The sequence below is a fragment of the Cryptomeria japonica genome, chromosome 8 (genome assembly GCF_030272615.1).
Source record: "Cryptomeria japonica chromosome 8, Sugi_1.0, whole genome shotgun sequence".
Taxonomy (NCBI): Eukaryota; Viridiplantae; Streptophyta; class Pinopsida; order Cupressales; family Cupressaceae; genus Cryptomeria; species Cryptomeria japonica.
Window position 1 is genome coordinate 575,330,954 of NC_081412.1, and position 12,334 is coordinate 575,343,287.

At 35.1% G+C, this 12,334-nt stretch overlaps 1 protein-coding gene across 1 annotated transcript; it reads left to right on the top strand.

Moving 5' to 3' along the window:
* The first annotated feature begins 9,373 nt into the window (after window positions 1-9,373).
* On the top strand, window positions 9,374-9,826 carry LOC131048147 (expansin-like A1). Its single transcript, XM_057982023.2, has one exon. The coding sequence runs from the start codon at window positions 9,374-9,376 to the stop codon at window positions 9,824-9,826; it is 453 nt and encodes a 150-aa protein (XP_057838006.2).
* Window positions 9,827-12,334: the final 2,508 nt, after the last annotated feature.

The following is a 12,334-nucleotide window of genomic DNA, read 5'->3' on the forward strand; positions in this document are numbered from 1 at the left end:
ACCTAGCCAAAAAAATACATGCAATAAATGTGGGGATTTTCTGCGCTTTATGAAGTTTGATAAGAAGAGCATCATTTATGTCTTCAACATAAATATTCCTTAGCTATTTTAATTTATGTGATTAGAATCTAAGGGAAGCCTATGATATTACATTCGGTATTCACTTATTCCTTTTCAGTCACAACTTTTTGTTGAATATCTTCACCATCCACTTCCTTAAAAGTTATTTGTATCAACAATTAAATATTTAATTATCTTATATATATGCAAATATTATATACAATCTTTCTATCTAACGTATCAATGATTATCAATTTAAGTTAAGATACTCATGCAATTACATCCCTTGCTATCATTGCAATTAAATCTCTTTACATAATAAATAATAATAATAAAAAGGTAAGATTCAACCTAAATAATTGTAATTAAAAATAAATTTATTTACTATTACAATTATAGTTTAACAAATTAAATCAAAATTAATTGGTTTTTGGTGGATGGCATCATGCATGCAGGGGCTCGCGGGTGGCCGAGTTAGGGTTTCGATGCCCTAGCTCATGGGCGGGAAAGTTGCGGGTGCGTCCGGGGAGAGAAAGGGAAGACGATGCTGGGCAGGAAATGACCGAGGGTGTGGAGGGTGGAGCGGCGGTCAACAGGTGGGGATTTGGGTGCGTGCGGGTGGAGTTCTAGTTTGCAGAGGGCCGAGGATTTCTAGTGGGACAGGAGGATTCGACTGGCTCATCCTCTCGATGGTGCTTGGGAGGGGTGGGGTCTTGGGTGTCGTGCCTTCTCGAGTGGCCCTTTGGGGTGTGGGTCCTTTATATTCTATTATAATTCTTTGAGCTCCAATGTTGAGTAATGGTGGTGAGGACTCGAAGGTACCTCTCGCCATGGATTTTTGTGCTACGGTGGGCTCAAAACCCCCACTCCAAAGTATGAAGACTTTTAACAATAACCTTTTCTCACCGGAATCGGGGTCTGGGAGTGTCGGTAGCTCTTGCATTATGAAGATTAATGGTTGCTTGGAGAGATGCAATGAGAGACTGAAGCTTGTTATTCCTCCTGAGATGATAGTTGAAGACGTTGAATACTTTTCAAAACACTTGCTATATTGTATTTTTTTAGGAATGAGGGTTTCTTTGCAATTTTTAGAAAACTGGGCACAAAGGACTTGGGCACCGGAAGGGGAATTGGAGATTATGCTACTAGAAAATAACTACTTCATGGTTACTTTTAACTGCATAGAGGATCGCAATAGGGTCTTTGAAGGAGGCCTATATTTTTACAACCAGGTGGGGTTGTTCATCAAACCTTGGCATGCGGGGTTTAACCCTTCAGAGGAGCTCCCCAATAGGGTTCCAGTGTGGGTTCGTTTACCATGTTTTCCAGTGGAATGCTATTGGGAGGATGTGCTACAGATGCTTGCCGTAGTGCTTGGGAAGCCAGTGGGATCTTCAACGCAAACCCTAGGGAGAAAGGTAATGACCTTTGCGATGTTGAAATTGATCTTAGTAAACCTTTGCCAAATGCTATAGATATGTGTGCAGGCTCTTACTCGTGGGTTCGACAGTCAGATTATGAGACTTTACCATTTCGTTGTCGTTTGTGTCATGAGTATGGTCATTTACAGCGTAAGTGCCCTAGATATAAACTGGTGGTGCACCAACCTCAACAGCTGGCCCAGAGCCAAGATAGGGTTGATAAAGGAAAAGCTACTATGTCGGTCGAGGTAGTGGGTGTTGATGGTTTTGTCTCAGTTAAGACAAAGAACAGGAATCAAGGACAAAAGAGGTCCTTACAGGAGAGATAGGAGGAGGATACCTTTAACAGATTTGAGGCCTTGGATGACCTTATCCAGCATGAAGTGAATCTGGGGTTAACTCCTTTGGATCAAGGTGCTTCAAGGGGGGTCCGGAAAGAGTTATTGATGACTTTACCCAAGCCCTTCAAGTGGTTGGAAGCCAACAAATGGAGATGGATCAGTCAATAGGGGTCCAGATGGGACTCAGTCCTAGTTCAGAGGTGAATTTGGTTGGGGGGGAGGGTTCTCCGATAGCTCTAAAAGTCCTCCATTCACCTGGGTCTACATCAAAAAGATATTAAGAAAAGTGCTTCGGAGAAGAACTCAAAGGTTGACAGAAAGAAGGATTTGGATAAAATCAAACTGATGGGAGAGAATTTGGTTGAGTCAGGGTCAATAAAGACTCTGGATTCTCACTTTTCCAATCCTCCAAAATGATTGTGCTTTCATGGAATGTGAGAGGCTTGAATAGTGACCCTAGACAAAAAGTTGTTCGAGAATTGATTAGGAATCATTCACTTGATGTCCTATTTTTGCAAGAAACTAAACTTTCGGTGGAGAGTATGATGGGTCTAGTGTAGAAACTCTAGGGGCGAGGCGAGTGTCACTGTATTGGGGCAGTTGGTTCCTCTGGAGGGGTGGCCTATCTATGGAACCCTTTAAGGATTCACTCTGTCTGGTGGGTGGCTTCCAGATCCTCATTATCCAGGGTTGCCTATTATCTTGAGATTGGGGATTTTATCTTGTTTACTAATATCTATGCCCCCACTGATCTTCAGGGTAAGAAGAATTTATGGTCTCATATTTCTTGTATGCGAAGGTTGGTCCCTTTTCATCCTTGGATTATGGTGGGAGATTTCAATGCCATCCTTGAGTTGAATGAGAATAAGGGGGGTGTCATGCGGTTGGAACCTTCTTCTTTCCTTTTCCAGGATAGTATATCTTTGTTGCATCTTGTTGACATTAAGCCTGGTAATGGTTTGTTCACTTGAAACAATAGGAGAGTGGGGGAGTATTGGATTGCAAAGAGGATAGATTGATTTCTAGTTTCTAGTTTTTGGGTTGGTGGGGGGTGGTCCACAAGTTCTAAGATTCTTGACTAGAGAGGGTCAAACCACTGGCCTATCAAGCTAGTTTCTTCTTCTACCTGGGTTGCTCCCTCTCCTTCCTTCAAATTCCAACTTATGTGGCTTCGGGATCCTTCTTTGCAGGCTCTTGTTGAGCAGTGGTGGAGGAAGTGGAGGTCGGCCTTTGGCATTGCTATGTACACTTTTGCCACACAACTGTAGTTTGTTAAGTTTCAGCTTAAATAGTGGAACCGACAGGGTTTCGGGAACATTTTTCACACTAAGAAAGCTGCCCAAATAGTGTTGAATGCCATCACCAGTGAAATCGGAGAGCATGGTTTGTCTGAAGCCTTTCTTAGGGAGGAGGACAGGGTTGTCAAGGCTTTAGAGGAATGGGAGATGAAGGAAGAAATATACTAGAAGTAGAGAGCCTGTATTGATTGGCTTCAAGCAGGCGATAAGAACACTGGTTTCTTCTTCAACTTTGTGAAAGCAAGAAGACATGGAAATTCCATTCCTACTCTGGTCAATGATAGAGGTGAGTTATTATTATCCTTGTAGGATATCTCTAGGGAGTCTTTACAGTATTTCCGATCCCTCTTTAGTGAGGATTTGCAGGGGGAATTTGTGGAGGAGAATCAGATTCTCGCTTGCATTCCTTCTCTTGTTACTGAGGAGATGAATGAGCAACTTATGGGTCCTATTTTGCTAGAAGAACTCGAGAGGATTGTTTTTCACATGAGGAAAGGAAAATCTCCTGGACTGGATGGGTTCCCAATTGAATTCTTTCAAGGGTTCTAGGATATCATCAAACTAGACTTACTGGAAGTAGTCTAGGAGTCCCAGAGGAATAACAGATGCTTCGGGCTTTAAATGCGAATTTCATTGTGCTAATCCCCAAGTGTGATGGGGCTGACCGGTTAGGCTAGTTCCACCCTATCTCTCTCCGCAATGTGATTTATAAGATCATCTCTAAGCTGATAGCAGATAGGTTGAAGAAGTGTCTAGGGGATGTTATCTTTGAGGAGCTAAGCGGGTTTGTGGAAGGGCACCAAATTATGGATGGTGTGGTCATTGCTACAGAGACCATTCATTCTATGGCTATCTCCAAGGAAAAAGTTATGTTTGTCAAGCTAGACATGGCTAAGGCTTACAATAGAGTTTGTTGGTCCTTCCTCCAGAAGATCCTTAGGGCTTTTAGCGTTGTTGAGGAATGGATCCAATGGGTTATGAGTTATGTTACGTCCACCTCTTTCTCAGTGCTAATCAATGGTGATCATACTGATTTGTTTGGTGCTTCTATGGGTCTTCGCCAAGGGGACCCCCTTTCCCCTTACTTATTCATTCTACTGGCTGAGGGCCTAGGGAGGCTGATTAAGCATAATGTGGGTCTGGGTAGTATTCAGGGTTGGAGTTGGGGTAATGAATTGCAGCCACAATCTCATTTGCAGTTTGTTGATGACATGGCCCTGATGGGACTTGCTCAGATCAGACAAGCTACTAATCTATGTAAGGTTCTGGATGTTTATCTAGGGGCCTCGGGCCAGCTGATCAATGAGGATAAATCTTATATCCTTTTCTTCAACACTCCTGGAACTATTCAAAGGAGGATTACTCTTATCTTGAGATCCCAAGTTGGCTCTTTGCCCTTGACTTATTTGGGTATTCCTATTTCTCCTGGTAACCCTCCTTGGGAGTCATGGCAGGGTATCTTGGATAAATTTTGCTCGAAGGTTGAACACTGCACTCACAGATGGTTATCGTTTGTTGGGAGGGTTCAACTAATTCAGTCAGTGGTTCAGGCTCTTCTGATTTATCGATGTATGCTTCAAGTGGCCCCTAAGTGTTTCTTGAAGGGTTTGGACTCTCTGGTAAGGCAATTCTTATGGGCAGGCAATCTATCCTCTTCCCAATGGAGTCTTGTCAATTGGGACTTGGTGTATAGCCCAAAACAGTCAGGGGGGATTGGCTTAAGGTGGGCTATTTTATTCGGGGAGGCTCTGGCAGCTAAATTGTACTGGAGGTGGTGTGTCGAGCGAGATCGAGGCTGGGCTAAGATTTTGGCCTACAAATATATGCAAAGGATCCCTTTGGAGGAGGTTCCAAGATATCCGCTTGAGGGAAAAGGCTCAATGATTTGGTATACTTTCAAGAAGGGGGCTTCTCTCATTAAGGAAGGACTCTTTTGGATCTGTAGGAGTGGGGAAGGGGTCCTTTTCTGGAACGACTCTTGGGATGGTAACCCCCCAATCCTTGATCAGTTTCCTAACCTTAGGAACCTTAGCTAGAGGTTTTTGGAGGCAGGGTGGTCAAGGGTGAGTGACTTCAAGGTTGTTTATAGGTGCGGGCGGTTGGAGTTGGAGTGGTGGAAGGTTCCTAATGAATGGCCGATTGTTGGGATGGAGGAAGAGTGTGCTGAGTTCCATGGCATTCTGGTGAGTAGACACTATAGTGCCCTCAAGGGTAGGGATGGACTTTCCTGGTCTCCAAATCCTAAGGTCGTCTTTACTGTGGCTAGTGGTTACCAGGAACTGTTGAACCAAAGATTGGAGGGAAGAGAGGTGCACTAGTGGAAATAGGTGTGGAATAATTTTTCTTGGCCAAAGTGCAACTACTTTTCTTGGACTCTAGCCTTGAATAGAAGCCTAACTTGGGACAATATTCGCAAGCAAGGATTCTTGGGGCCTTCTATTTGTGCTTTATGTGGTAATGGGGAGGAAGATTCCTCACATTTGTTCTTCACATGCCTCTTCTCTATGCTTATTTGGCATTACTGGTGGGGGGTGTGGAAGCACCCTTGTGTTCATATAGATTATATGGTGGAGTTTTGGAGCAGTTTGGGTAGACCTCCTATCTTGTCCTCCTTCCTCTAGACTGTCTGGTATATTGGGCCCATTTTCATACTCTGGCAGGTCTGGCTCGAGAGGAACAGGAGGATCTTTCATGAGGTTAGACTGTTAGTTTAGCAAGTGTGGAATAGAATCATGGTTATGATTCAGGAGATGGTGGAAGCTAAATGTGAGGTGAATTTTCCTTTGGATAGAGATGAGGCGGATATTGTGAGTAGGTTTGGCTGGCAGGAGTTGTCTCCTGCCTCCACTTGTGTCAGGAGAGGTAGACGGGCTATGAAGAAGGTCCAAAGGGTGGGAAAGTGGAGACACCCTCAGGATGAGTTTATCAAGATTAACACTGATGGCTCCTCCAGGGGTAACCCAGGCCCTACTGGGGTTGGTGGAGTTGGTAGGAATTGTATGGGGGAGGTGGTTTTCTTCTTTTCAGTGCATAAAGGGAGGCAATCTAATAATTTTATGGAGGGACTTGCTATTCTCTATGCCCTGGAGCGTGCTTGGGAGTTGGATCGAAGGAAGGTTATCTATGAATCCGATTCACAAATTATTGTTAGCTTGTTGATAGAGCAAAAGGTGAGTGGGATCCATTGGCAGCTGGCACGGATTGTTCATCAGATTCTTCAAATTAGTTCTTTAATGGAGCAGGTGTCTTTCATCCACATTCCTCGTGAATGGAATAGAGCAACTGATTGTTTGGCTAAGTGGGTCTCGGAACATGGCAGTGATTGGAAAATTGAAGGCTAGGAGCATCTCTCCTCGAATTACTATCAGGTCTTGGAGAAGATTTTTACTGAGGACATGGATAGTTATGATGCTGGCTGATCTTGGGCTGGGCTTGTGGCTCTTTTTTGGGGCCTTGGAGCTCTGGTCCTCCTTGTAATTTTTGTGTTTGATTTTCAATAAAGTTTTTACCCCTTTATTCAAAAAAAAAATTAACAAATTAAATTTAAATTATAATTATATATTTAATAATTAACTTAAATATATTTAAATAAAATATAATAAATTTATCAAGATTAAAATTATAATTACATTTAAAGATTTCAATTCTCATTTTATATTTTTGATTTAAATTATAACTTTATATTATTACTATTATTATAATATTATGAAGGCAAACTTGTTACTAGTGGCGCTTGTTTTTTAATTAAAACTGTTCAAATCTTTATAGTTGAAAATCTGATTATTTAGTCGGCAAAAGTTTTTTTTTGATAAGTAATGGGCCGAAGCTGACCCCTTTGTGGGATTTTAACTTTTGACCTCTATTTCAAGAGCACAAGTTCTTCACCATTAGGCCAACTCAAGTTGTACCATTGAAAAAAATAATTAATTTAATATGTTTTGTTATAAAATTTGTAGTGATATTTTCACAAATAAATATTTTTTAAATAGATAAAAAATAAAATCTATTTTGTTAAAAAAAATTATTAACAAGTGCTTGTATTTGTTGTAATTTATAATTATTATTATTAGTCTCGCCTATCTATAGGCAGATACTAATGTTTTCATCTCACTCAATTAATTTGCTTTCAAAATTATGTCAAAAAAATTTAATCTATGCTTTATCTTGTTTTTATATTAAAATCATTAAAAAAAGATGCCGAATCAAATATGAGAAAAAAAAAAGGTTTTCAAATGTCTTATGGTAGGGATCTAAATATTTTTTACATTAATAATATTAAAAAAATAAAACACTGATTATAAAATTAAAAAAAATTAATAATATTTGAAATTATTTATGATATCAAAAATAATTAAAAAATTACATAAACAAAATTACATTTTTTGAAATAGTTTGAATATGTTTTTTCCATTTTTTTAGCTTTTTTATAATGATTTTACTTTAATTTTAATGTAAAAGTTAAAATGTAAATTGTATTAATTTTAGTATACTTTATTTTATTCTATTTTTAATCTTTTATTTCAATTATAGTTTTAATTTTTAAAATTTAATTTATTTAAGAATTTAACTATATTTATGTTCAATTTTATAATTAAAAAATTATTTGTTAATATTGAATTTATCTTTCAATTAATGTTATTATTGTTTGTAATATCAATATTTTAAATTCTTATAATTTTTAATATTTAAATTTAGATTAAGAAATATTATCTATTTAACTAATATAATATTACAAAATAAAATAATATGATATATACATGCTCCATTTAAAAAATAAATAAATTTTTATATAATAAAATTATATAGTTAAATGTTATATATTTAATTTTTATATAAAATTATTATTCAATTATGTTTATTTCATTTCTAAAATATATAATATAATTATATGTAATATTTAAATATTATATATTATATTATATACCATTTCGTCTATATTTATCTCTTCCTTTATATATACATGCCTCGTCCTCTCCCCCTCTCTCCCTATCACAAACATGTGTGTATTGGTAATCTATCACACTATATCACCATGTAGATCTATCTTTCCTTTTCTCTCTTCCTCTACATCTTTCTATCTCTTTTATTTTATATCTCCCTCTCTATCTTTCTACCTCTCTCTATATACTTGTCTCCCTTTATCTCAATCTTGTTATCTTGTTTTATATATATATATATATATATATATCACTTTCTATCTCTATATTTATCTTTTCCCTCCATTTCCACATCAAAACAAAAAATGGTGAAAAACAAAAAGATAGCCAATAAGATGTACATACCCTACCCCCTTTGAGATTTGAACTTGTGGCCTCTCTTTCAAGAGCACAAGTTGTCCAACACTAGGCCAACTCAGGTTGTACTGTTTTAAAATTATATTATTTTAATTATATTTATGTAATATTAGTATATCTCACACTTTAATAAAATATTATTAATAATTAAATTATAATATAAACATTATAGTTATTTTCTTAAAACATAATCTAATTAAAAAAATTATTTATTTATAAATGTAATAATAAAATCAATCTTAAATTCAATTATTAATTATCACCTTAAGATTATAATATTAATAAAATAAATTAATAGCTATAAAATTGTACAATACAAACATTAGAATGATAAAAAAAAAATTATTGAAAAATAGAATGATTTTTAAAAAATTATAAAAAAATATAATGATAAAGAATATATATAATAATTGAGTTTATTTTTTTAATAGAAATATTTGTTGTGTAATGTTTGTAATGAAATAATTTAATTTTTTGTTTAATTTAATTTAAATAGCATGAATAAAATCCCTATATAAATAATTAATTGATTTTATTACCAATATTTTGAAAAATAATTTTTAAAAAAAAATTATATGTCTATATACAAAAAACAGTTTATTTACAATATTATATTAAATAAAAAATTTAAAATTACAGTGTCTCTCACTCCTCAACCCATGGTGATTTTGAGCTTCTTTTATTTGGCATTAGCTTGCACTTCATTTATTGCAACTCCAGTTTTGAGTTGCAATAGTTGCATCCACCGTTCTAAACTGGCCTATCATCACAGCAAAAGGGCTATTAAAGTTGGTGCATGTGGATACAGTTCCTTTGCTGCGAGACTGAATGGCCCAAATGTGGCAGCAACAACCCCCAAATTATATAGAGATGGCGTCGGATGTAGCGCATGCTATCAGATAAGGTGTTTGGATCTGGATCTGTGTAGTGGGACATGGCAAAAGATAGTGGTCACAGACATGACGACAAACAACCAAACGGATTTTGTGGTTCCAAAGCATACGTTTGCAACCTTGGCACTCCCACACAAGGGCGCTGCTCTTCAAAGAAAAGGGATTGCCGACATCGAATATGAAAGGATCTTCTATGTATATGAAGGACATAATCTGACTGTAAAGGTTGATGAGAGCAGTCGTTATCCCGACTATTTGGCTGTGGAATTTCTATATCAAGGAGGACATACAAATATTGTTAACGTAGATGTTGTGCAGGTTGGCCATTTTGAGTGGAAGTACTTGACACGCAAAGATGGATCATCAGTGTGGAGCATAAGCAACCCTCCAAGTGGAGATCTACAGTTCAAATTCGTTGTAACTTCAGGGTTTGACGGATATATGTTGTGGCCCGAAAAACCTGTGCTCCCTCCACACTGGAAAGCGGCTGAAAAAAGATTATTTGACACTGGACTTTAGATCAACCAAATTGCTCTGGACGGTTGTAGTAATTCATGTGATCTGAATCAACGGGTGTAGCCAATTTATATCTATATCTACCTATTTATATGCGTATGAAACTGGAATAAAATGTTCCATATAGCCATGTATCCTTGTCTTCTCATCTAAGACTATATCTACTGATTTAAATGTAAAAAAAGAAAAAAATTAAAAAATTATTTAAAATAGACATTTCTTTTTCGAATATAATAACATAAAATAAAATGATTTCAAAATCTATTGTTCTTTAACACCAAATTCCTGTAACACCATAACAATAAATAATTTTTACAATATATTAAGTTTTAAAATATAAATTTCATTGCTAGTATATTTCCATGATAATGTCTGTATATGCTTCTGGATTACATTGTGTAAGTATTTTTTTCGTTGATCAAGGAGATGTTGATGCCAAAAATTACTTACACAGTCAAATCCAAAAGAAACATACAGATATAAATTTCAACTTTATAAAATTCAAGCTTATTTTAAAAATAAAAATAATAGTCCTTTTGATTGATACAAAACAATTATATTTGCCTACAGCTGCCGTACTAATTAATTAAAGACAACATCATACCCATAATTCTCTTAACAAAAACTTAATAATTAATTCAACAATTAAACTCTTTATTTTATTTTGTATGCCACAAACCAAAATAAATAAAATCTTACCTTAGTTTTTAATTAGATCATCAGAATTCCAACAGCTTCAGCCACCATTAAGAATCTCCTTAACTCATCTCATCACCTTCTTACATAATCACATTATTTATAGTGCAATAAATACAATTCATAAAGACACGTAGATATTATTGTGTAAAGATTTGCAGAAACATAAAGACACGTAATAAAATACGTGTGCCATTTTGAAAATCTCAGTGCCAAGTATTATAAGGTCTGCCACGTAATAAATTTGTAAACTTTATAGTATTTAATATTATTATTCGAACATGCTATAACATAAGAATTGATAACAATTATTTATTGAATAATTTTTATATATTTAGATTTTACTATTACGAAATATTAATTTCTTTATTGTGTTATATTATTTTAGAAATGAAATAATAAAAGATAAATAGTTATAATTAATATGGTATATTTAAGAATTATTTTTTAGAATTGTATTAATTGGCTAGTTTCTTATTTATCATGTTTATAATTATTGGTTTATAATTTTCATGATAAAATTTTTTTATAGTAGTTCTTATTTGATATTTAATTGTGATTTGTTGAATCTCGTTGTTAAATTTGCATTAGAATTTATATGAGGATTTATGTCTTTGTTATAAAACATATTTTCACCCTTGAATCAAAATAAATGCATTACACAATTAATTGTAGAGGCTCTATTAAAAATGATCATCAATAAAAATGTGCTTTCAGTAGTTAGAGAGTTAAGGTGAGGATGATGGGGAGCTCCATTTAAATGGAAGTATGTAAGGTGTTTGGGAAGGAGCATAGTGAAAAAATTAACAAATAATTAGGTGTTGAGGAAGGGAATTCTTCCCACAAGTTTACATTCTCACTAATAAGAGGGATTAGCTAGGGTAGTCATAAATAAGGTATGTAATAGTAAAGTACTTTTTTCAATGGAAGGGAAATCTCTTATAATTGATTGACTAAGTGAATGGCTTATATTTCACCATCAAGATAATATATCCAAGAAGAGCCTTGGAGATATCAATATACCTAGATTTTGGTCTAGGTAGCAAGCCTTAAATTTGAGGAAGCTAATTTAAAAATAAGAAAATGAACAATAAAAATGTTTAATTTCAAAATAGGGTTCTATCTCAAAATGAAGAGGTAGATTGGGTAATTTAACCTTGATTAGAGAGATGCTGAGAGATTTAATAAGATGTTTTAAACAAGGGAACCAAGGTATGATTGAAAGGTAATATTGACAGTACATCCATCGCCCACTATCAAATGTTTCCTCCCTCTCCATTACAAATTGAAATGCAACAATAGAAAATCCTTTCTCAAAAGGGTAAATCTCAACTCTATTATCCCTAAGAGGCCTCTATGACCCAAAAATCTACTAAAGAAAGTCAAGAAGTGAGGTGAAAAAAGTGATTCAATTAATATATCTGTAATGGTGCAATTTGGAATTAGGTTTCACCAATTAAGATAATAAAACCACTAACTAACCAAATAACCATACATTTTGGTGAACCCGACTTCTTTCATGCTTATTTATAATTTCTTGTCTCAGATCTAATTACTATGCAATTTAACATCCAAATTTGCACTCATAGATCACTTTTACAAAATTGAATTACATAAATTTAGAGGTTAATTTCATAAAACCCTAATTTATTTTCCTAAAATTAACTAGTGGGTTGCATTATTGTTCAATTGTGTTTCAAATATTATTTTTCATAGTTTCATTGCATATGTTAAGTGAACATTACTTTGGTTACATGACATATGATTTTTTTGTTTGATCATAAGTGCATATGGAGTTCTTATCTTATTTTTCTA

Coding starts and splice junctions, on each gene's coding strand:
- LOC131048147 (XM_057982023.2), top strand. CDS start 9,374: ATGACGACAAACAACCAAACGGATTTTGTGGTTCCAAAGCATACGTTT.